Source organism: Crassostrea angulata, unplaced genomic scaffold (assembly GCF_025612915.1).
Source record: "Crassostrea angulata isolate pt1a10 unplaced genomic scaffold, ASM2561291v2 HiC_scaffold_113, whole genome shotgun sequence".
In the NCBI taxonomy this organism is placed as follows: Eukaryota; Metazoa; Mollusca; class Bivalvia; order Ostreida; family Ostreidae; genus Magallana; species Magallana angulata.
In genome coordinates this window covers 108,408-132,816 of record NW_026441668.1, presented here as the reverse complement: position 1 = coordinate 132,816, position 24,409 = coordinate 108,408, and the positions used below count along the sequence as shown (strand labels likewise).

The 24,409-nt window shown below is 32.4% G+C and overlaps 1 protein-coding gene across 3 annotated transcripts; it reads left to right on the top strand.

The window, feature by feature from the left end:
- The first annotated feature begins 2,853 nt into the window (after nt 1-2,853).
- On the top strand, nt 2,854-24,177 carry LOC128169275 (uncharacterized). Of its 3 annotated transcripts, none has more exons than XM_052835436.1 (4): nt 2,854-2,911; nt 11,349-11,964; nt 12,051-12,098; nt 13,010-24,177. In XM_052835436.1, exons 2-4 carry the CDS (start codon nt 11,382-11,384, stop codon nt 19,540-19,542), a joined length of 7,164 nt encoding a protein of 2,387 aa, XP_052691396.1. In that variant the 5' UTR covers nt 2,854-2,911; nt 11,349-11,381; the 3' UTR covers nt 19,543-24,177. The 3 variants fall into 3 exon arrangements, with proteins under 3 accessions (XP_052691396.1, XP_052691394.1, XP_052691395.1); XM_052835434.1 differs by lacking the exon at nt 2,854-2,911 and adding an exon at nt 5,845-5,960; XM_052835435.1 differs by lacking the exon at nt 2,854-2,911 and adding an exon at nt 6,936-7,048.
- The last annotated feature ends 232 nt before the right edge of the window (nt 24,178-24,409 follow it).

Genomic DNA, 24,409 nt, shown 5'->3' with positions numbered 1-24,409 from the left:
CCCTTATACATATATTTAAATAATCAACCCCTATTTATGATCACCGGTACCTTAATTAATTAGCCTCAAGATTTTACTCTTACATACATGTATCGTTAATTTGTAGACGTAACATCTTTGAAACCCAGAGCTAGGAAATAATACTTTGAAAATAAATTACAAATGTAAATTAACTTTTATTCATTAGACTTATCGTATACTCGTACATACTAAGATTCAACGCCTTTAGAAACCCTGACGTGCACCTGGACACACGGCACACCTGTTGTGTATATCTTGTATATTCTGTGTTAGTTCCAGGGGTTTTCTTAAGTTGGACAAACAATAGACTTTAATTAGATATACACAAACATGCACCTGGGCACACGACACAACTGTTGTGTATATCTTGTATATTCTGTGTTAGTTCCAGGGGTTTTCTTAAGTTGGACAAACAATAGACTCTAATTAGATATACACAAACGAACAAAACTATGTCTAGACAAACAAAGCAGTAATATCCTGCCCGATATAACAAAGGCAGTTGAGAGTCTTTTCATCTTTAACATGTATCTAGCAGATCTAGAGTTAGAAATAATTGAAAAAAATACAAACCTTAAACCGATTAACAAATTAAATCATGCATTTTTGGTTCATTATCTTTATTTTGTTTAATAACCGGATGAACTGAGAGAGAGAGAGAGAGAGAAAGAGAGAGAGAGAGAGAGAGACTTTTTCACCGATTAATTTATAATAGGAAACAAACATACTTTAATTAGTTTTATGCACATATTAAGATACAGAGACTGCGCTCATCCCTACAATAATTTTGAAACCCCCAAAAAATTATAAAGAATTTTAAAACGGCAATCTGTGTCCATCGGAGCGGTGCTGATGATAGCGATCTGTGTTTAATGGAGCGACGATTAAAACCGCCAAGAACACCCCCCCCCCCTTCCTTGGGAATAATATTATCACTCGGATGACCCCCTCCCATCTCTATGAAAGAGCTTTTGCATTTAATATATGTTTTTATTGTTCAGCTTGATCAATATTGACTTAAAGGCCACTTAAAGACAGTGTAAAGGCAGTGTAATAAAGAGACCGTAAATGCCACTTAAAGATGCTTAAAGGTGGCTTAAAGGTGGCTTAAAGAAGTTTGGACATTAAGGACCTATACGCACTTGCTTAAAGGTGACTTAAAGGCGGCTTAAAGGTTGTATAGCCTTTAAGCTCCTTTAAGTCACCTTTAAGCCACCTTTAAGGACTTGCTTAAAGATGGTTTTTCGTCCTGTGCGTTTTATAGATTCAATGCTAGAATTCATACAGAAATATATTAGATAAGTACCTAGTAATCTAGGTCAGACTATGTATTAATATTGTTAAAGAGTGAAATCACAACAATTTTTTTAACTTACCTCTTGGTAACCTTTAATTCTTCTTTCTTCTTTTTCCTGCAGAAGCTCCCAGATGTTTTTTCTGTTGTCTTTTTTATTGATACATAGAACTCTGGTGACAGAAAAAATCTCAAGTTAATATATAGTCATGGTATATTTCATAGATTGAAGATATAAATTAAATTGTCATATAAGAATCAAATTTTCATTTTAATTTGAATACATGTATTTCTCTAGCAGAACTTACATACATGTAGTTATTACTATACAATCATGTATATGATATAATTATAATTCTCACCCTTAAACTCTGGCCAGAACTTCTAACATTCGGTAAACTTTTTCGTTGTTAAGAATAACCTCTGAAAGAAAAAATAAGCAAAATTCTTTTATAAAGTATCATTCAATAAATAGTTATATATATATTTATACACATGTACATGATGCACTTTATTTGTACATAATTATGTCCAAAAGAAGAGACTGGTTGCATGATAAATTCATCATCACCCATTTTGAGAATATTTATTATTGTGATATTGAATTTAACGTTTAAATTATGTATCAAGTGAAAAATAAAGGTTAAAATAAACATTTATCTAAACTTTATAACCCTTATCTATGTGTGGAGGTGAGATGGGGAGAGAGTACTTAAAACTTTGTTATGATGGTATTTTGTTATTTTTACTCGCAGTTCTTGCATCCTTCCTGCCTCGACAAAACTTGGGGTAGTCCCTCAAACCTTTGTACCTAATCAAAACAATCATTTACCGATTAATAAACGTAAATAGAGTCATTCCTGACCGCCCGATTTCCGTAATGCTGAACTAAAATGAAAACTTACTTTGAAATGTGCATCTGTTGTAAAAGCGTTTGTTTTTTAAGCGTCCAAATTAAAATCTTTTAGATTCGTCTGCAAGAATTACCATCGCATGTCCTTTCTTATTAAAGTGTCCAAATCAAAAACTTTCAGGTTCGTCTGCAAGAATTACAATTGCATGTTCTTCCTTGTTTAAAGCGTTTGTTTTTCAAGAGCGCAAATAATAATGTTGCAGTTTCACTCGCTGCAAGATTATAATAGTTAAGTTTGAACCAAAGTTATTGTTCCTGCCAAAAATAAATATAATGTTTCTCTGGCTACGGTCATTAGAATGTTGACTCCGAAATAGATCAAAATTTTTGCTGTATGACATTTTTAATATTTTGAACCAAGGCACAATAATGCTTTGACGATCAAAATTAATTATGTTGGGAATAAAATTTTTTTACAAAGTTAAAATCAAAATTATTCAGGAAAGGAAAGTGTTTGGTTGAATAATTATTTCGGTCAACTACAAAGCAAAGGAAACGCAAAAATAATGTGAGGGTATCCTGTGGCTTTCCATAGTATTGAAAAGTTCGGCATTTAAAACGAAAATGGCTAACTAAATAGGAAATACTTGAGTAATGACACTAACAAAATATTACAAGTCAGAAAAAACGTACGGACAATAGTATAAAATAGATTGATTTCTTTCAGCATCATTGGAAATACAGTAATTAGTAATTTCTGCACAGTTCTTTAGTTACATAATTATTTAAAGACGTATATGGTTAACAGTAATGTTTTTTACAGAAACCCTTTATTTTTTTGGTTCCGTTTTGCTTCCAACTTTTGACTTGCGATCCCTATACATGACAATTTTTTTTTAAGTACGTAAAGATACACACATTAAATGCATTGAAAGTATCAACTATATATCAAAAATATAAGCAAGGTTTTATTTGATTGTAAATTTTTTTTAACCAGTCAAATTTTACGCCTGAGCAGCTAATAGATATAGGTATAAAAGTACTAAAGACAACACAAGCCATCACAGTGTTCACGACGCTAATTACCAAACTTAGTCAGTTAGCAGAGGATAAAATCACTGTCATTTTATTTTCAGTAACATTTAAAATATTTTTTGAGCTATTTTAGCCATTTGTAATGAGTGTTTAAAAAATGGCGTCAAAAAGTTATTAATCTTGAGAAATATAACTCTGTTTTATAGAAAACTGAAAAACACGGTGCCTAAAAGCAATTGAGCGGGATCAAATAACAGAAATTTCTGTTTAATATTTAAAAATTAAACACATTAATAAATGCTGATCTGTTTAAAAAAGATCGTTTAATTAAGGTCTTCCGTTTCCAACGAAAAACCTTATTGTTTTCGTACGGTTTCTTCTTCTTATTTTTTTCCACAAAGTTTGTGCACCCGATTTCTCAGAACCTATTCGGCCGATTTTGACCATTTTTTCACAGATGATTGCCAGAAGTTTTAATTCTATATGAAAATTTGAAATCGAGTTACGGCCGATTTTCTATATTTACGACCTATTTTGTGCAGAGCTGATCTCAGAATCTATGAGAGATTTGAATACAATATTTCAGGATAGGTAGTCTATAGTTTGAAGTTGTGCGCTATTATGTTGTTTTACGCCAGTGGCGCCATTTCTTGGAGCTCGCCTAGGCACGAAAACTGGGTATGGATTTTCATTCAAAATTTTCATACGTTTTGATCTGTATTTTTTATCAGTTGATATTTTGTTACAACATATATACATGTAACAAAAGTGGTAGAGAACCAAACGTTCTTTCCAATTAAATGAAGAAAAAGGGACTGGTCCCTTTATTAAGGGGCCAAGACACTCGTAACATGATTAAGATTTTGTAATGTACTATAGAAGCAAAGTTGTTGATCCTAACAATATTTATCAGAAAAAATCAATATCACGCCCATTTATTACGTGATTAGGGATATTTAGGGGCCAAAGTACTTAAACTTTGACGCAATATATCCAAAGAAGGAGACATATTTTGTTAGGCAATGAAGAAGAGAAAATGTTTGCATTGGTGATTCTGAATTGAATTCACTAATCAAAACAACAATGTCTGTCCTCATTAAGAATCTAGAGGGCTAAATATTCAATCATTTGTATCTAAAAAATAAACAACAATTTTAGATAAGTGTGAGAAAAAAAATAGTATTCCTAAGAACTTTTGAGCGAAATCAAGAAAAAGGCGCTGGACCCTTTATTTAGGGGCCAAGACCCTCGTAAATTCTATAAGAAATAACTTAAAAATGATAAATGTAATACATTATAGAAGCAAAGTTGTTGATCGTAACAATATTTATCAGGTAAAATCATTGCCAATCCCACTCATTATGTAATTAGGGATTTTTAGGGGCCAAAGTACTTAAACTTTGACGGAATATATCTAGAGGAGACATATTTTGTTAAGCATTGTAGAAATGAAAATGTATTGATAACTCTAATCGATTCCAATTATCAACACACTAATGTATGTCCCCATTAAGGATCTAGAGGACTGGCCGCTAATGTATTCATTCATTTGTATCTAAAAAATGAACAACAGTTTAAGATAGGTGTAAGAACAAAAAATGTTAGTATTCGTGGGACCTTTCGAATAAACTCATGAAAAAGGGGCTGTCTCCTTTAATTAGGGTCCAAGACACTCGGAAAGTCTTTAACACATACCTTAAAAACGATCAAGATTTTTAAATGCATTATAGAAACAAAGTTATTGATCGTAACAATATCAGTTTTTTAAACTCATAGCTACACCCAATTATCACGTAATTAGGGATTTTAGGGGACTAAAACCTTAAATCTCTAATGTGTTGTATGTGAAAAAGAAAACACTTTATTAAGCATTTTGAAGGATATTGACCATTATATACATTATCTAAAAGGGGGTGATAGAGGGGGAATTCTGAAATGTCAGTGATATTTTAATCGTATCGTTTATAAATTTAACGGAACACCTACTCGCTACTCGTAAAGATATCGTATCTAGTTGTTATTATTTTTCATAATTTAATACACCTGAGGTGTTAATAGCTACATTGGTGACTGTACGTAGGTGACATATCACCTAAAACAACACAACCTAACACATCAGTTTTTAAAGGGGCTAATTACAATCTTAAACAGTAATTATGGGATCAAATTACTATCATTTTATTTTGAATAGTATTTTAAATAGTTTTAGATTTTATACCAAATTTTAATCAGTGTTTTATAACCAAAAACAATGACGACATCACAAATCGAAAGTTATTATAAACCACAAAATAACTGTCTTCACTGAAGACAACACTTTCAGAATGCATTGCATCTAGAAATGATAAAAGAGGGGTCAAGCAATAATATTTTTATTAAGATATTAGTAATGCTTTACAAAATGTGTTATTTTGATTGGAAATCTGTAGACTGGTTATCTAGAAAAAATTTAGCCGACTTATAAGTGTCAACGGCAAAATCGTCAAAATAAATCTTGAAAAAGGCAACCGACTTATAAGCAATACTTATAGGCAAGTGTAAACGGTACTTAGTAATTTCAGTTGCAACAGTTCTACAATATTTTGAGTTTACCTTACGGCTTTCCATAGTATTGATTAGTTCAGCATTTAAAACGAAATGTTTAACTAACTGGATAATAGTTGATCAATGAAACTAAACATGTTACAAAGCAGAACAACTAACGGACAATAGTATGCAATAGATTGATTTCTTTCAGCATCATATTTTGGAAATACAGTAAGTAATTAGTAAATTCTGCAATAGTTCTTTAGTTATATATTTCAAGATTTATATGGATAACAATAATGTGTATTACAGAAACACGCTATTTTCCGGGTGCCATTTTGCTTGCAACTTTTGACTTGTGATCCCTATACATGATATTATAATAAGTTGAAGATAAACAAATTGATAATTGCATTGAAACTGTTTATCAAAAATATAAGCAAGGTTTATTTAATAGTATTTTTAAACAGTCAATTATTTACGCCTGAGGTGCTGGTAGCCATAGGTATAGATGCACTTGAAACAATACAAGCTATCACAGACCATCGACCCTAGTCAGTCAGCAGGGGATAAAAACACTGTCATTTTATTTATTGTTTATAATGAATCAATAATCGAAAAATTTTATAAACCACAAGATAGATGTCCTCACGTAAGACAACATTTTAAAAATGCATTGCATCTAGAAATGATAACAGAGGGATCACACAACAGCAGTTTTAATCTACAATTAAGTTATGCTTGATAAAATGTGGGGGGTTTTGCGATTAAGAATATGTAGACTGATTATCCAGGAAAATTTACCGGACTTATAAGAGTGTCAACGGCAAAATCTTCAAAATAAATCTAAAAAAGGGCAACTGACTTATAAGCAATACTTATAGGCGAGTATATACGGTACTTAGTAATTTCTGCAACAGTTCTGCAATATTGTGAGGGTACCTTACGACTTTCCATAGTAATGACAAGTTCGGCATTTTAAAAGAAAATACCTAACTAAATGGATAATAGTTGAGCAATAAAACTGAAAATGTTACAAAGCAGAAAAAACTAACGGATAATAGTATGACATAGATTGATTTTGTTCACCATCATTGGATATACAGTAAGTAAACAGTAATTTCTGTAACAGTCCTGAAACATTGTGAGGGTACCCTACGACTTTCCGTAGTAATGATGAGTTCGGTATTTAAAACGAAAATGTCTATCTGATTGCATATTAGTTAAAACTGAAAACTAAAAATAAGTTACCTGGTAGAACAAACTAACGGATAATTACACTAAACAGATTGATTCCTTTCAACATAATTGGGAAAACAGTAAGTAATTAGTAATTTCTGCAACAGTTCTTCAATCATTTATTTAAAGACTTGTTTATTATAAAAACACTAACTAAAAAAAAATGAAAATAAATCTGCTTTTTAGGTAACATTTTGCATATGATTGTATTTAGATTTGTTTGTATTGTTAGAAATAAGTAACTGTGTGCTGTTATCTCCATCGTATTTAGAATGTCAATAAACGTTATATGTGAATATTCTTAAACAAATGTTATCTCTAATTTGTAATACAACCTGATGCAAACTAAATTATCTCGTTAACTTGTATATATATAAACGTTACGCCACCTAATTAAACAAAAGGCCTATGAGCCGCATTGCTCACCTAATTAAAATCGTCCATACCCTTAACCTACGCATCGTCGAAAACTCTTATATATTTGCTGTTTCAGTTGTTGTTATGCCAACTCTTTAAGATCGCCCACATATTCCCACATATATTTTTGAATTGAATTTCTCTAAAAGGCGGGTCATGTACAAATTCTAAACTGTATTCTTATATACTGTAAATATCTCATTGAGGTCACACTCAAAGTAATTTTAGAATAAAAAAAAATCACTCCCCTCTTTTTAGCTCACCTGAGCTGAAAGCTCAAGTGAGCTTTTCTGATCACCTTTTGTCCGTCGTCCGTCTGTCTGTCCGTCCGTCCGTCCGTCTGTAAACTTTTTACATTTTGAACTTCTTCTCTAAAACCGCTTATCCCATTTCAACCAAATTTGTCACAAAGCATCCTTATGGTATGGCGAATATAAATTGCAGAAATAAAAGTCCGATCTGTATTAAAAGCGGAGAAAACCTTGAAACTGTAGAAAAAAGGGGGTGCATTTTTAAAAATCTTCTTCTCAAGAACTACTGAGTTCAATTCAACATAGTTTAGCATACTTATTCTTATGGTAAGAAATATATAAAGTGCAAAAATTAAGGTCTAATTCTGTTTCAAATCTGAGTTATTACGAAAATAATAATAAAGGAAAGGCGTGTTTCAGCTTGGGTTCGTCATGCGGTAAAATGGGAAGGCAAGACTTGTTATTAATCTGCCAATCTCATTAAAATTTCAGGATATTTGATGAACCAGTAATATTTGTATTCGCTGTAAATATTGCCGCAAAATAATGCGTATTGGGAATTGACAATTGCCGATCGGCCCCGGCTTTTATTTTGCCACGGCCCGGGTTTGCATATCCATTTTACCAAGACTCGTATTCCATACTTCTAAAACGAGGTTCTTTGTTCAAAGCAGCCATGACATTATACGAAAAAGGGTCGATCGTACTATGATGAATTTGCTTGTTATGCAAGAGTTCGCGTATAAAGGGAAATTTTTGAAACATGCAAAATATATTGGTGCCGATTTTGTGAAGTAAATTGAGGCTAAATATACCAATGCGTTGACAGTTTTCACACATGACGTTGGTGTTAGCTTGTTCTGATTTTCGTTTCGTTTTCATTAATTATGTTTTGTAACCTAGGAACTCTCGTCTGTATTTCGTGATTTTTACGTATCAATTCAAACAGAGACCGGTAAATTAAACAGTTAACTTTTTACCTGCGCAAATTAAGCAAAATCTGATGTAGGGGTACTGAAATACAATTCATTCTATCGGTAATTCGGCATTATCTTTTGCGTAATGGTAGATTATTGCAATAGGTTTTGTTCAGATGCTCGGCATTTTCTCGAGTTTATTCAGTTTAAATAGACTTTGTATATATATGATTCATTTCGAAAAAATAGATTGTGTTCTTTATTTGTTATAGTGCATGTTTCTTGTGTTTAATTGTTTACAATTTCTATTTACTAACCATATTTGAGTGTTAAGCTTCGAACTATAAGCAAGATACAGAGATTTGCTCACAATTCTATGTTTGTAAACAGATCTTAAAAACTAAAAAGTAAAAAAGTAAAAAAAAATGTCAATATTTATTAAGAAAATTTTCAAAGTCTGTTCTTCCAGAAACCAACTTTACCAACTTATTGTATTGTAAACTTAACCTTTTTTCGTCATTATTACTCCTACTGTACATGTGATCCTTGACTGTTTTTGTGTACATTTGTATAAACTGATTTTGAACCTCAAATACCAGTGAACTGGTCTTGAGTGAGTAAAAGAATTGGAAATCTTAGGTCATTCTTTTTTTTTCCATTTTAAATGCCGAATAGGAAATACCAAGTTAAAATTTTTAAGCTTAATGTAAAAAACGCATGTGAACAAAATATGACTCAAACCTAGGGGAACTGTGAGCTCTGTATCTTGCTTATAATTCTACGATTGACGCTGAAATTTTGGTTGAACATTAGAAATTCTATATGAATTAGAGTATGTTAAATACTTGTACAAACAAAATAAAAGAATGATAGTCTGTATATACCTACTCTCTGGGGCCCCCTCTTTATACAATTAATAATATGAAATCTACATCAGTTTTGATAGTTTTTCAGACACGAGTAAATAAAAACGACATCTTTAAAACGGTTTCCATAGTTCTGACACATTTCTGTTGCAGGGATAAAATAATTATCGCTATTCCTAAGAAAATATCACAGCGGAAAATTGTCATGGTTTGTTCGCGAGGTAAATAACAGTCATTTAATTATAATGGAGAAGACATTAAATTTTTGAATGTTTTTAATTTGAGAAATTGAGCGCATTGAGATACAATTTTCTTCTTCACATCTATACATGTAGGATTCTAAAAAAAAAATACAATAACTATTATATATTTTTTTAAAATACAATAACAAGTAAGTAGTTGATGAAAAAAATGTACTTATATGCTCTCATATATTTTGATCGCTTAACAAAGTTGGGAGGGCGAGGGGAGAACGAAAATATAGGGAATTGGAAGTTAACAACTTAACAGTGTACCCCTACCAAATGTTTAGTTTTATATCTTGCGTAGGATTTTCTTATTCTGGTAAAAAAATAGTATTTCATGAAGGTACAATGTCAAAGATTACGTGTATGCAAAAATAAGTGTAAAATTCGAATACTTGACATTATTGTTTGTTATTCTACCGAGAGACCATATGGCACAATATCTTTTGAACGCCCATTGTTGCTCAGGTGAGCGATGTGGCCCCATGGGCCTCTTGTTTAATGGCTTGATGCCTTGCAATTACCTGAGAGAAAGAGATTGAGACTGAACATGGCGTTTGACTCTGGCAATTTCACATTCAGATTCAATTTTGACTGAAGTATTCAGAAAATATGTCGGTTTTATTAAATCATCTGTGTCACTCAGGTGACCTCATGCATATGGTCTTCGTCCGTCGTCGTGTGTCGTGCGTCTTGCGTTAACAATTTTACATTTTTAACTTCTTTTTAAACACCAAAATGCCAATCGTTACTATTTTTTAATGTGAAGAATACAATTTCATGAAATCATGATCCAACTCCTCTTCCATTCCGCAATACTCACATCAAAAAAGGTCCGACAGATACATATTGCTGATGCGTGTACTGAAAATAATAACCGGTATACTGTGGTTTCATCAATATTCGTTGAATACCAATTTTCGTGGATTTTGTTGTTAAGTTGATCCACGAAATTAAATGTTCATTAGAACCCAATTTCTATTAACATTTTGTATTGAAATGGCCATTGGCCACGAATTAACGTTTCCTTGAAACTGTGATTTTCACTTTATCCACGAAAATTGATACACTTGAATATTAATGAAACCACAGTATTAGCTTTCTGATACAATATTTTAACAAAGTATAGCCTTTTAGTTCCTCATAAGTATAATTTAATTGTTGATTTCTACTGATTTTTATTATAACTTGTGAACCCTTTTTCTGACTCCCTGGTGATAAAGATTTAAACAAACTTGAATTTACTTATATCAGGAAAATGAAATTTTGATACGCATAATATTTGGTTTTCAGAAGATTTTTGTAGTACCCAATCCTACTTTCACCCTCTCCGAATTATCTTTCCCTTTAAAGTAATCTGACTTTTTATTGCAACAAACCTGAAATCTTAAGTATGTTATGGGCTTAGTGTTTTTGGAAAAGAAGATAAAATGTGAAAAGCTTATGACGACGACAATAATGTCGATGATATACAAAACAAATGTTCATCAGCAAAATCACTTTTACGTTTGGCTAATTGTTTTACTGACACAATATTTGTTAAAATAATCATATGACTGTTATACATTATAGGGATGTAAATCATAATTCAAACAGTTTAATATAAAAAGAAAAGAGAATTATGTTTGTAATAATATCAATAAATGTTTACAAAAGAAACAATATTTTTTAATTTCATTTTTAGAATCCCTTGGATTGTACTATTTAAGAACGAAAGATGTCAAATTCAAAGTTTAAATTAACTGGAGAAAACACAAACCTGGCTCGTGTGGCACAGATGATATTGGGTCCATGCACTAACTTACTACGTGATGTTCTTGGAAAGGAAATTTCTCCGTCCAATTTGGAAACAAAAGTCAGAGCTTATATTGCTAAAACAAAGAAACCACTGATCAACCAACACCAAAAGACACTCGTCTACAGTAAAGATTACCTAAAATTCGATGTTACGTTACTGTACTTTTTATTACGGAATATGTGCTCGATCCAACCGCATTTAAACAAATGGGGAAACAACCCACATCCCGGAGACAGAAGTGTGTCAGGAAACATCGAACGGATTCGTCTGATAAGAAATGAATATGGACACAATACGGAAAGAACTATCTCCGATACAGACTTTAAAATAAAATACAAAGACATTAAGGGCATTGTTAAAGAGTTAGAGAACTACTTAGGTAGTTCTACTAAATACCAGGACGAAGTAAAGGAACTGAAAACTTGTACCATGGATCCTACACAAAGCGAAAAAAATATCAAAGAGCTTCTTGACCTCCATGAAAAAATTAAAGATATTTCAGGTATTTTTATATGCACTGTTACAAAGCAAGAAAGATGTTTGTTGAAACATAAAAAAATATGTTTCACACATAATTTTATTTTACAGGGGATGTCGAAGAAATGAAGAAGACAGTTCTTCCTTGGAATATAAAAGGTAAAATTCTCTAAAATGATTATAATTAATTGAATTTAATTGAAATTTAAATTAAAAATAAGGAAAATATAATAAAGATTTTAAATTATATAGAACCAGCTTAATGAAAAACTCAAACACATTATAAACAAAACCCAAAATACAGCAATAGGTTCGATACGAGGTTCATGTTAAATGCAATACAACCTACAGAATGGGAAGGTACAATGAGATGGTTAGTTGATAAAATAAATGGATGGATATCCTCATTGTTGCATGTAATTAACATGCTTCAATACAAATAACGTTTTTCTATGCTGTGGGTCTGCTATAACATGTGCGCTCATTGCTGTGTAACGTTCCAATCCAGTTTAAAAACACCTGACACATCACCACCCCTGTATACATTTTTTGGAAGTATGCTTAATTTCTAAGAGGTAGTAACAATTATAACATGAAAACAGAACAATAAGGTAGTGTGCATCCCCCACAGATATAATTTTTAAGATTAAAAGGTTATGAATATAAATTTTCATCATTGTCACTAACTCCTTTCTGATGAATAAAATATGGCACATGGCGGTGTGTTTTAGCTGGTAAGTTGGCGCAAGGACATGCAATCTACAGACAAACGTAAAATGTAAGAGTTAAATGGTTTATACAATCGTTACACAAGTCCTTAACAAAGATTTATTTAATCAGAAAATCGAAAAAAAATATACTGGAAAATCCGAAGTTTAAACACACCCTAATCATCATCTTTGTGCGATTGATTTCACAATTGCTGGTTCTTGACATATCAATGTTTTGATTTATTTCTGTCAATGTTGATATGTTATAATTACTAAACACCGAGAGTAGATACTGCAGTTAAGTATTGAATTTAGAAATTGTTTGTTTTTAACAGCTCATATTTGATTTATTTTTCTCAGTTATATATGAAAAGGACGTCCTTAAATGGAAAGAAGATGACATTTTTTTTGTTGAAACCCACAACTTTAACGCGATGCTAAACAAAGTTAGACAGCATCCGTTTGTGATGTTTGTTGGTGTCCCAGGCTCAGGAAAAACAGCTACAGCCCGTCATATCGCACTGTTTTTGCAAGAGAAAGACGGGTATGAAATATTACCAACCAAAGACATAAAGGACATTGAAACGTATTGTGACCCTCACAATCCACAAGTGTTTGTTATTGATGATGTTCTAGGTGTGTTTGGGTTTGACATGAAGGAACTTGAGAAGCTCACCATGTATAAGAATAGATTAAATGAACCTACAATGCCAGAAACCAAGGTTCTTATGACATGCCGGGAGGTAGTTTTTAAACATGAAGATTTCTCAGGATCCATTTTGTCCAATAAAAAACACGTAGTTCAGTTACACAGCGAAGAGAATGCTTTAAATGATCAAGATAAATATGATTTATTTGCAAAATACAACTTAGATAAAGATTTGTTATCAGCAGACACTTTGTCAAAAATATCGAAAAGTTTTCCATATCTATGCAAATTGTTTTCAAGAAAGGAAGAGTTAAAACATTATGGGCCACAGTTTTTTATTTCACCTGTTCCATGTATATTGGAACTTCTCAACAACATGAAAACAAGAAACAAGGTTCATTATGCGTCATTAGTTTTATTAATGACAAATCAAAATTCATTGTCAGAAAAAAAAATTAACAAAGAAACCACGACGTATTTTGATGAAATGAGGTTCCAAGTTTTAAAAAGATGCAAAGTTGACCCTACGACCTGTAGTTTTTATTTTATTGATGCATTGACTGAAATGGAAGGGACTTACACTGAGCAAAGTCAGAGGGAGTTTAAATTTATTCACGATTCCATGCTTGAAATAATTGCCTATCATTTTGGTTGTCACTTTCCAGAGCTAATTTTGCAATATATGGATAGTGATTACATTGCTAATTATATCAAACCAGCCAAATACAAATGTAGGAAACGTAAAAGAGAAGAAGACGAATTAGAACAAACAGTCGATGCGAAGGAAGGCAGTGATACAGTTGCTGACGAAGAATATGTGCATGATTTGTGTATAAAACTACAGGAGTCCCATTACCATTTACTTGCTGATCGTTTGTTTGAAGATGTACATAAAGGCGAGTTGTTTAATGTTTTTGAAAACGAAGCGTTAAAACATCCGTTGGTGCTTCAGAAGTTTTTGGATGTGATGAAGAGTAAGCCTTATTCAGAGTTGTTCACCGTATTTCTGTCAGAGTTAAAAGAAAAACAAGTTAAACAAACAAAAACATCTAAAAAACAATTTTTCTCGAGCAAGAGCTATAATTTGCTCATGAAGTCAAAATGGATCGACGAAGATGATGACTTTTACACGTATACTCGTGCCATTGACTGGGTTATATTCTATGGACACAATCAAATTTTACAGTTTATCATAGTTGAGATATTAAAAAACACAAAAACGGTCAATGACCTATTTCGAACTCCTTTCAACATTCGATCGGAAGACTTTTGTACTACAGTACAGGGAACAGATTGTAATAAAAGAAATGAATCAGAAATCAAGGAAAACAGTGGAGGGAGATGTGGTGTGTCAGAAGATGAATCATGGTCTGATTTGTGCTCTGAAAAAAGTAATGAATCTTTTGGTACCGAGCCAGTCTTACTTGAAAAGTGCCGCCTACTTAATCTTAGTTGTTATAGTGGTGACCTTCTGACTTTCCAAACTTTACTTCCATATTGTGATAAAGATGTCCTTTTTTCTGAATCATGGTGGAAAGGCAGCTTTTATGGTGATTATGATGATGATGATCATGATGATGATGATGATGATGATTATTGGAAAATGTCTGATCCACCGATTGTTGTTGCAAGTAAAAGGGGACACACGAATATACTTCTTGAGCTGTTAAACCTTGGTGCAGATGTAAATGACGACAGCTATTGTGACAAATCACTGGTTGTTGCATGTTTAAAAGGATATTTTGATATGGTAATTGAATTGTTAAAACGTAAAGCAAATGTCAATATAACAGACAATTATAAGACCCCACTCATTGTCACGTGTTTAAAAGGGTATTATGATATTGTACTTGAATTGATAAAACACGGAGCAGATGTCAATATCAAAGATTATGATGATTCAACACTTATTGCTGCATGTTCAGAGGGGCATCTTGATATAGTACTTGAATTGTTAAAACATGAAGCAGATGTCAATATCACAGTGTCTTATGATTCACCCCTTATTGCCGCATGTTTAAAAGGACATCTTGATATTGTTCTTGAACTGTTAAAACATGAAGCAGATGTCAATATCAAAGTATCTGATTATTCACCCCTTGTTGCTGCATGTTCAAGGGGATATCTTGATATTGTACGTCAATTGTTGAAACATGGAGCAGATGTAAATATGGAAGTTTCTGATAATTCACCCCTTTTTGTTGCATGTTCGATGGATTTTAAACATACGGGAAACAATCTGTTAAGACAAGATGAAGGTGTAAATACCGGATATTTATCAGATGAATCTAAATATGCTGCATGCTCAAAAGTTCAGTTAGATATGATACACGAACTCTTTAAATATAAAGCAGATGTCAGTATCAAAAACTGTCTACGTATACCTATTTTTGCTGCTTGTTGTAATAAATATATAAATGTAGGTACGGTACGAGAATTGATAAAACATGGCGCAAATGTCAATCGGGCTAACAGTACGCGACTCCCACTCATCGCTGCATGTGAAAATGGACGTTTTGATTTAGTTATTGAATTGTTAAAACATGGAGCAGATGCCAATGTCATAGTTTCTGACAACTTACCACTTATTATTGCATGTAAAGAAGGACATTTAGATATGGTTCGTGAACTGTTAAAACATGGAGCAGATGTCAATGCCATGGTTTCTAATAACGTTCCACTTCTTGAAGCATGTTCAAAAGGACATTTGAATATAGTCCTTGAATTGTTAAAATATGGAGCGGTTGCCAATATCACAATTTTTAATAATTCCCCACTTATTGCTGCATGTTCAAATGGGTATTTCAATTTGATATGTGAACTCTTGAACCATGGAGCAGATGTAAATATGATTGTTTCGGGCAAATCACCACTTACTGCTTCGTGTATAATTCATTATGATGAAAAGACACGTCAGTATAGACAAAGTGAAGGTGCCAAAATCGTAGATTTTTGTCCGAAAAAACATTTAAATATAATTCGCGAACTAATAAGATATGGAGCAGACGTCAATGGCAAAAACTGTACATATTCACCACTTACTGCTTCTTGCTTGGAAGGTCATTTGAATATAGTTAATGAATTGTTAATACATGGAGCAGACGTCAACAAAGGTTCTGGTGGTTCATCACTCACCGCAGCTTGTTCAAAAGGACATTTGAATGTTGTAAAGGAATTGTTAAAACATGGAGCAGATGTCAACATCACAGTTTCTCATAATTCACCCCTTATTGCTGCATGTTCAAAAGGACATTTAAATATAGTACTTGAATTGTTAAGACTTGAAGCAGATGTCAATATCAAAGTTTCTGATGATTCATCCCTTATTGCTGCATGTTCAAAGGGACGTTTTGATATAGTACTTGAATTGTTAAAACATGGAGCAGATGTCAACATCACAGTTTCTCATAATTCACCACTTATTGCTGCATGTTCAAGAGGACATTTTAATATAGTACTTGAATTGTTAAAACATGAAGCAGATGTCAATATCAAAGTTTCTGATGATTCATCCCTTATTGCTGCATGTTCAGAGGGACGTTTTGATATAGTACTTGAATTGTTAAAACACGGAGCAGATGTCAATATTAAAACTTCTGATAATTCCCCACTTATTGCTGCATGTTCAAGAGGACATTTTAATATAGTACTTGAATTGTTAAAACATGAAGCAGATGTCAATATCAAAGTTTCTGATGATTCATCCCTTATTGCTGCATGTTTAGAGGGACGTTTTGATATAGGACTTGAATTGTTAAAACACGGAGCAGATGTCAATATTAAAACTTCTTATAATTCACCACTTATTGCTGCATGTTCAAGAGGACATTTTAATATAGTACTTGAATTGTTAAAACATGAAGCTGATGTCAATATCAAAGTTTCTGATATTTCACCACTTATTGCTGCATTTTCAAGAGGACATTTTGATATAGTACTTGAATTGTTAAAACACGGAGCAGATGTCAATATTAAAACTTCTGATAATTCACCACTTATTGCTGCATGTTCAAGAGGACATTTTAATATAGTATTTGAATTGTTAAAACATGAAGCAGATGTCAATATCAAAGTTTCTTCTGATTCACCCCTTATTGCTGCATGTTCAAAAGGGTACTTAGATATAATAGGTTTACTATTAAAACATGGAGCCGATGTCAACATGACAGTTTCGGGTAGATCACCACTTACTACTTCATGTAAAATAAATTATTCGGCTATGAAATTTAATCTGCTAAACATAGCAGCATATGCAAAAAACCTTTCTAATGATACATTATTCCATTTGTCATTCTCAAAAGTTCATTTAGCTATAATACGTCAACTATTAAAACATGGAGCAGATGTCAATGTCAGACACTGTGATGACTCACCTTTAAATGCGTCTTGCTCACAAGGACATTTAAATATAGTTAATGAACTCCTTAAACACGGAGCAGATGTCAATACCAAAGTTAATGATAAGTCACCACTTATCACAGCTTGTCAAGAAGGACTTTTAGATATAGTGGATGAATTGGTAAAACATGGAGCAGATGTCAATATCATAGTTAGTGATAGTACTCCACTTATTACAGCCTGTCAAAAATGGCAATCAGATATAGTGCATGAATTGTTAAAACATGGGGCAGATGTCAATATGACAGTTTCTGATAATTCACCCCTTATTGCTGCATGTGCAAAAGGACATTTAGATATAGTACTTGAATTGTTAAGACATGGGGCATATGTCAATATGACAGTTTCCAACAAATCCCCCCTTATTGTTGCATGCACAAATGGACATTTAAAAGTAGTTTTTGAATTGTTTAAACATGGGGCAGATGTCAATGTCATATATTCTGATAATTCACCTCTAATTGCTGCATGTACAAAAGGAAATTTAAATGTCGTTCTTGAATTGTTAAGACATGGGGCAGATGTCAATCTCACAGTTTCTGATAAATCACCCCTTATTGCTGCATGTGCAAAAAGACATTTAGATGTAGTTCTTGAATTGTTAAGACATGGGGCAGATGTCAATATCATAGTTGATGATAGTACTCCACTTATTACAGCTTGTCAAGCATGGCGCTCAAATATAGTGCATGAATTGATAAAACATGGGGCAGATGTCAATATGACAGTTTCCAACAAATCACCCCTTATTGTTGCATGCACAGATGGACATTTAGGAGTAGTTTTTGAATTGTTAAAACATGGGGCAGATCCCAATGGTATATTTTCTGATAATGCATTTCTTATTGCTGCATGTGCAAACGGAAATTTAAATGTCGTTCTTAAATTGTTACGACATGGGGCAAATGTCAATCTCACAGTTTCTGATAATTCACCCCTTATTGCTGCATGTTCAAAAGGACATTTAGATGTTGTTTTTGAATTGTTAAGACATGGGGCAGATGTCAATATCATAGTTAATGATAGTACTCCACTTATTACAGCTTGTCAAAAACGGCATTCAGATATAGTGCATGAATTGTTAAAACATGGGGCAGATGTCAATATGACAGTTTCCAACAAATCACCCCTTATTGTTGCATGCACTAATGGACATTTAAAAGAAATGTTTGAATTGTTAAAACATGGGGCAGATGCCAATGCTATATTTTCTGATAATTCACCTCTTATTGCTGCATGTACAAAAGGAAATTTAAATGTCGTTCTTGAATTGTTAAGACATGGGGCAAATGTCAATCTCACAGTTTCTGATAATTCACCCCTTATTGCTGCATGTGGAAAAAGACATTTAGATGTAGTTCTTGAATTGTTAAGACATGGGGCAGATGTCAATATGACAGTTTCCAACAAATCACCCCTTATTGTTGCATGCACAAATGGACATTTAAAAGTAGTTTTTGAATTGTTAAAACATGGGGCAGATGTCAATGTTATATATTCTGATAATTCACCTCTTATTACTGCATGTACAAAAGGAAATTTAAATGTCGTTCTTGAATTGTTAAGACATGGAGCAGATGTCAATCTCACAGTTTCTGATAAATCACCTCTTATTGCTGCATGTACAAAAGGAAATTTTAATGTAGTTCTTGAATTGTTAAGACATGGGGCAGATGTCAATCTGACAGTTTCTGATAATTCACCCCTTATTGCTGCATGTGCAAACGGACATTTATATATAGTACTTGAATTGTTAAGACATGGGGTATATGACAATAATACATGTTCTGATATTTCCCGATACATTGATGCTTGTTTAAAAGGGACGTTTATGTTATGTTCGTGAACTGTTAAATCATAAAGCAGATGTCAATATTACATTTACCGATACTTGCCAGCTTATTGATGCTTGTTCAAGAGGACATTTAGATATAACACGTTGACTGTTAAATAATGGAGCAGATGAGAACATCACAAGCTCAAAATATTCTCCACTGATTTTTGCATGTTCAGAAGAATATTTAGACATAAAACGTGAACTTTTAAAAATGGTGCAGATGTCAACAGAAGAGTTTCTGATGTGTCACTATTTATTACTGCTAGTTCAAAAAGTTGTTTAAGTATAATATTTAAATTGTTAACGTACGAAGAGTATAGCATATGTTTCATTTTTCTGTTAAATCTGCCTCCAAAAGTCGTTAAGAAATTATATGTGCACTATTAAAGCATTGTTTTTGTGTTGTTTAAAATGATACATCGTGTTTTAAGTTCAATTTCAATTCAAAATGAAACTTTGATTGAATTGTTTTGAATAATAAAAATACAATGTGTATAGTTTTATTTATATGATAGAAAAATGTCATCGCCAAGGCCTGCATTTACGTTTTTTCAAGGTTTTTACCTCAGAATAAATGTCACGCTTTAAAGTCTAAAAAAAGCCTCAAACAACACAATATTTGGATTAAATTATATAACGTACGCTTTTTCTAATTTTTATAGCAAATTAAGAAACGTTTCCGTCCATTTAAAATAACTATGGTGTGCTTTCTGTATCTAGATCAAAAATTAAAAAAGCAAGACATGCGAATTAAGATACGATGAATGTTTTGCTTCGATAGATGGAAATCACTCAAAAATGTTATGGAATTGATATGTCAACCTAAAAGTAAGAGCAAGTTCCACAGGATGAATGACCATCTTTAAGTTCTCCTTAAAGATAGCTTAAAGATGCTTAAAGGTAGCTTAAAGACGATCTTTAAGCCACCTTTAAGCTACCTTTAAGCTATATGTGTTGCTTAAAGATGGCTTAAAGAAAGCGTAAAGATGGCTTAAAGGCAGCTTAAAGACTGTCTTTAAGCCACCTTTAAGCCACCTTTAAGGACACCTTATAGGTCCTTAATGTCCAAACTTCTTTAAGCTACATTTAAGCTACCTTTAAGCCATCTTTAAGCCACCTTTAAGCCGCCTTTAAGCCATTAAAAATCTTTTAATTCAATATTGTGCTTAATTTACCAACAAAATATATTAACTATATGATAATGAAAGAAAAGGTATTAAAAACGGTTTTTGTTTTAGAAAATAAAATGAAAAAAAAATAATCAAAACGCCCAAGACAAGGATTGAATCCGGGACCCTTCGTTTACCAGCATCACCTCGCTTCCTCTGCGCCACGGCTACTTATGTATTAGGGAAGTTTTTATATTCTATATATCAGTGGATATTGAATCAATGTATTCAATGTGTATTTTTTACTTGTAAAGATTTTGACTTCCATTCAAATTGTAACAATCAATCATATCTAATTTATAAATTACATGCATGCATATATTTAGAATGAAATACGGAGTTTGGTCTTCAGTGAAAAAAAATATATTATACCATAATGGAAACCGTTAGGCTTATTCAGTAAATAAATTTAAACCGAGTAGATAAACGTTCATCTTATTCACAGCTAAATGAAATGCAAGGAAGAAGATGAAATCATTTCTTTTATTAAATGCATTGAAACTATTATGGTATTATTTCTACGCAATTTTCCCGGTTTTCATGATCACGGCGCCGTTCTAGTATGTTTAAACATGTACTTGTATACATGATTTTTAGACTATCAATTCTATAACATACAATATTACTAATAACGGGTGACGTATTTACTGCATGTGGCAATTGCAAATGATGTATACATATACTTGTACATACAATTGTATGATGTACCAGGCCGGGTATGTGACATATTTACTCTTATACATATATTTAAACAATTAACCCCTATTTATGATCACCGGTACAGGAATTAATTAGCCTCTAGATTTTACTCTTACATACATGTATCTTTAATTTGTAGACGTAACATTTTAAAACACAGAGTTGAGAAATAATTCTTTGAAAATGAATTACAAATGTAAATAAACTTTTATTCACTAGAATTATCGTATACACGTACATACTAAGATTCAACGCCTTTAGAAACACTGACTTGCACCTGGGCACACGACACACCTGTTGTGTATATCTTGTATATTCTGTGTTAGTTCCAGGGGTTTTCTGAAGTTGGACAAACAATAGACTAATTAGATATACACAAACATGCACCTGGGCACAAGACACAACTGTTGTGTATATCTTGTGTATTCTGTGTTAGTTCCGGGGGTTTTCTTAAGTTGGACAAACGATAGACTTTAACTAGACATACACAAACAAAACTATGTCTAGACAAACAAAGCAGTAATATCCTGCCCGATATAACAGAGGCAGTTGAGAGTATTTTCATCTTTAATATGTATCTAGTAGATCTAGAATTAGACCTAGAAATAATTAAAATTGAAAAAAATACATACCTTCAACTGATTATTAAATTAAATCATGCAGTTTTGGTTCATTATCTTTATTTTGTTTAAGAACCGGATGAACTAAGAGAGAGAGAGAGAGAGAGACAGAGAGAGAGAGAGAGAGAGAGAGAGAGAGAGAGAGATTTCACCGATTAATTTATAATAGGAAACAAACATAATTAGATATAATTTCATACACAAATTTAGATACAGAGACTGCGCTCACCCTACAATAATTTTGTATAATTTTGAAAAAAAATTTATAAAGAAGTTTATAACGGCAATCTGTGTCCATCGGAGCGGTGTTGATGATAGCGATATGTGTTTAATGGCACGAAAAATAAAACCGCCTGGAACATCCCCTCTCCTTCCTTGGAAATTATATCATCACTCGGATCACCCCTCCCATACCTATAAAAGAGCTTCTGCATTTTATACGTTTTTATTGTTCAGTTTGATCAAACCTGACTTAAAGGGAACTTAAAGATGGTTTAAAGACAACTTAAAGGGAGCGTAAATGCCACTTAAAGATGCTTAAAGGTAGCTTAAAGATGGCTTAAAGGTGACTTAAAGAAGTTTGGACATTAAGGACCTATAAGCTCAGCTTAAAGGTGACTTAAAGGTGGCTTAAAGATTGTATCTCCTTTAAGCCACCTTTACGCCACCTTTAAGCCACCTTTAAGGACTTGCTTAAAGATTGTTTTTCGCCCTGTGTTAGAAGTATATCCTTGATGTGGTTATAAAAAAAAACATGTGTCACGTTAATTGATAAATTAGTCAGAAGACATAGGCTCTGAAGGAAAATAAAAGTAGGATTCTCATGTCTTCAGTTATATCAAAAAATTACGTTAAGAGAATTTGAAAGAAATTACAAACCAAAGGGAAATTTTGAATGAAATTGAAAGTTTTTATAAGAATTTATATAATAAAAATGATGATAAATCTGACTATAATCTAAATGAAATTTTAACAAACATTGAATAACTGTTTTTTGAAACAAGATAGGACATTTTGTGGTTCGATCTCTAAATTATGGGTACAAAGTTCGGGAACTCTCAGTCACACAGAAACAAGGAATTATTACCTGTATCCCAAAAGATGGTAAAAGTAAATTTGTTTAAAAAAATTGTAGACCAATAACACTACTAAACACTGGATGAAAAATCAAGTTTCAGCAAAACTGAAACTATATGGAAACCTTGCTGAAACTTGAAGTTGAAGTTTCGTGTATAGTTTCCGCAATGCGGAAACCATTATATCGATTCAGCAAGTATCCATTAGGTTTCAGTCAGCAGAAACTTTAGTCTAAGATTCCTGATGGTTTCTGCAATGCAGAAACTAAATTTGAATCGTGTGAAAAGTTGTGTTAATTATTATGGAAATATCAATCAGTTTCAGAACATTTCCGCTAGGTTTAAGTATGCTGAAACTTTAAGTTAAGATTCCAAATGGTTTACGCATTGCTGAAACTATTGATAAAATTGTTTTGAGTTTAATAGTGATATCATTTATTTGCAACAGGTTTAATTTTAATTCTAGCCTAATGATAATGAATCTGTACATACTAAAATATATAGTAAGGTTTCAGCGTGACTGAAACTATATGTATACATGTAACTATCTTCAAATGTGGAAAATAAGGCGATTAAAAACCTTTAAGTTACTAAGTAATTAATTGAATTTGAAAAGAAAAACTGATGTCTTATCTTGTTTAATGCATATGATGAAATCATTAATCTTAGGTACTCGGGCACGTGTATACATGTGTATACATTCTTTGTCCAGGTGACCTCCTCTGTGATTTTCCTGTATATTCTGTGTGGATTGCAGGGTTTTTTTTCTGTCAGGAGTGAACAAAAGACTGTTACATAACATATACACAGTACGAAGCGTGAGTTTATAACTGGAGCCCGGCAGGATTTTTTTTTCAATTTGTGTGTACCTGAGTTAGTAAAACTGATAAGTAAATTATAATTGTTTAGTAAAAATAATCTAGCTAGTTGTATATCGCAAACAGTGTATGAAGAAGTATTTTACTTAATACACTCAATAAATTAATATACCTATTTGGTAAGACTCCTTCTTAAATCCTTTAGTTATCATTTGAATGAACCTTTAGGTACAGTAACTAATTAAGCAAACAAAATTTTTTTTTTAATTCTACAGTTGATAATATATAAATAGTGCCTGTTTGGGAGGGTAACAGTTGAAATTGACACCCCGAGAAAACCATTGTCAACCTCCGCTTCGCGTCGGTTGACAATGGTTTTCGAGGGGTGTCAATTTCAACTGTTTTACTTAATACACTCAATAAATTAATATACCTATTTGGTAAGACTCCTTCTTAAATCCTTTAGTTATCATTTGAATGAACCTTTAGGTACA

What these genes read in the sequence shown, in the direction of transcription:
- LOC128169275 (XM_052835436.1), top strand. Translation starts at nt 11,382, where the DNA reads ATGTCAAATTCAAAGTTTAAATTAACTGGAGAAAACACAAACCTGGCT. An exon ending in AAAAATTAAAGATATTTCAG is followed by an intron (nt 11,965 to 12,050) that starts GTATTTTTATAT and finishes TTTATTTTACAG; the next exon opens with GGGATGTCGAAGAAATGAAG. An exon ending in TCTTCCTTGGAATATAAAAG is followed by an intron (nt 12,099 to 13,009) that starts GTAAAATTCTCT and finishes TATTTTTCTCAG; the next exon opens with TTATATATGAAAAGGACGTC.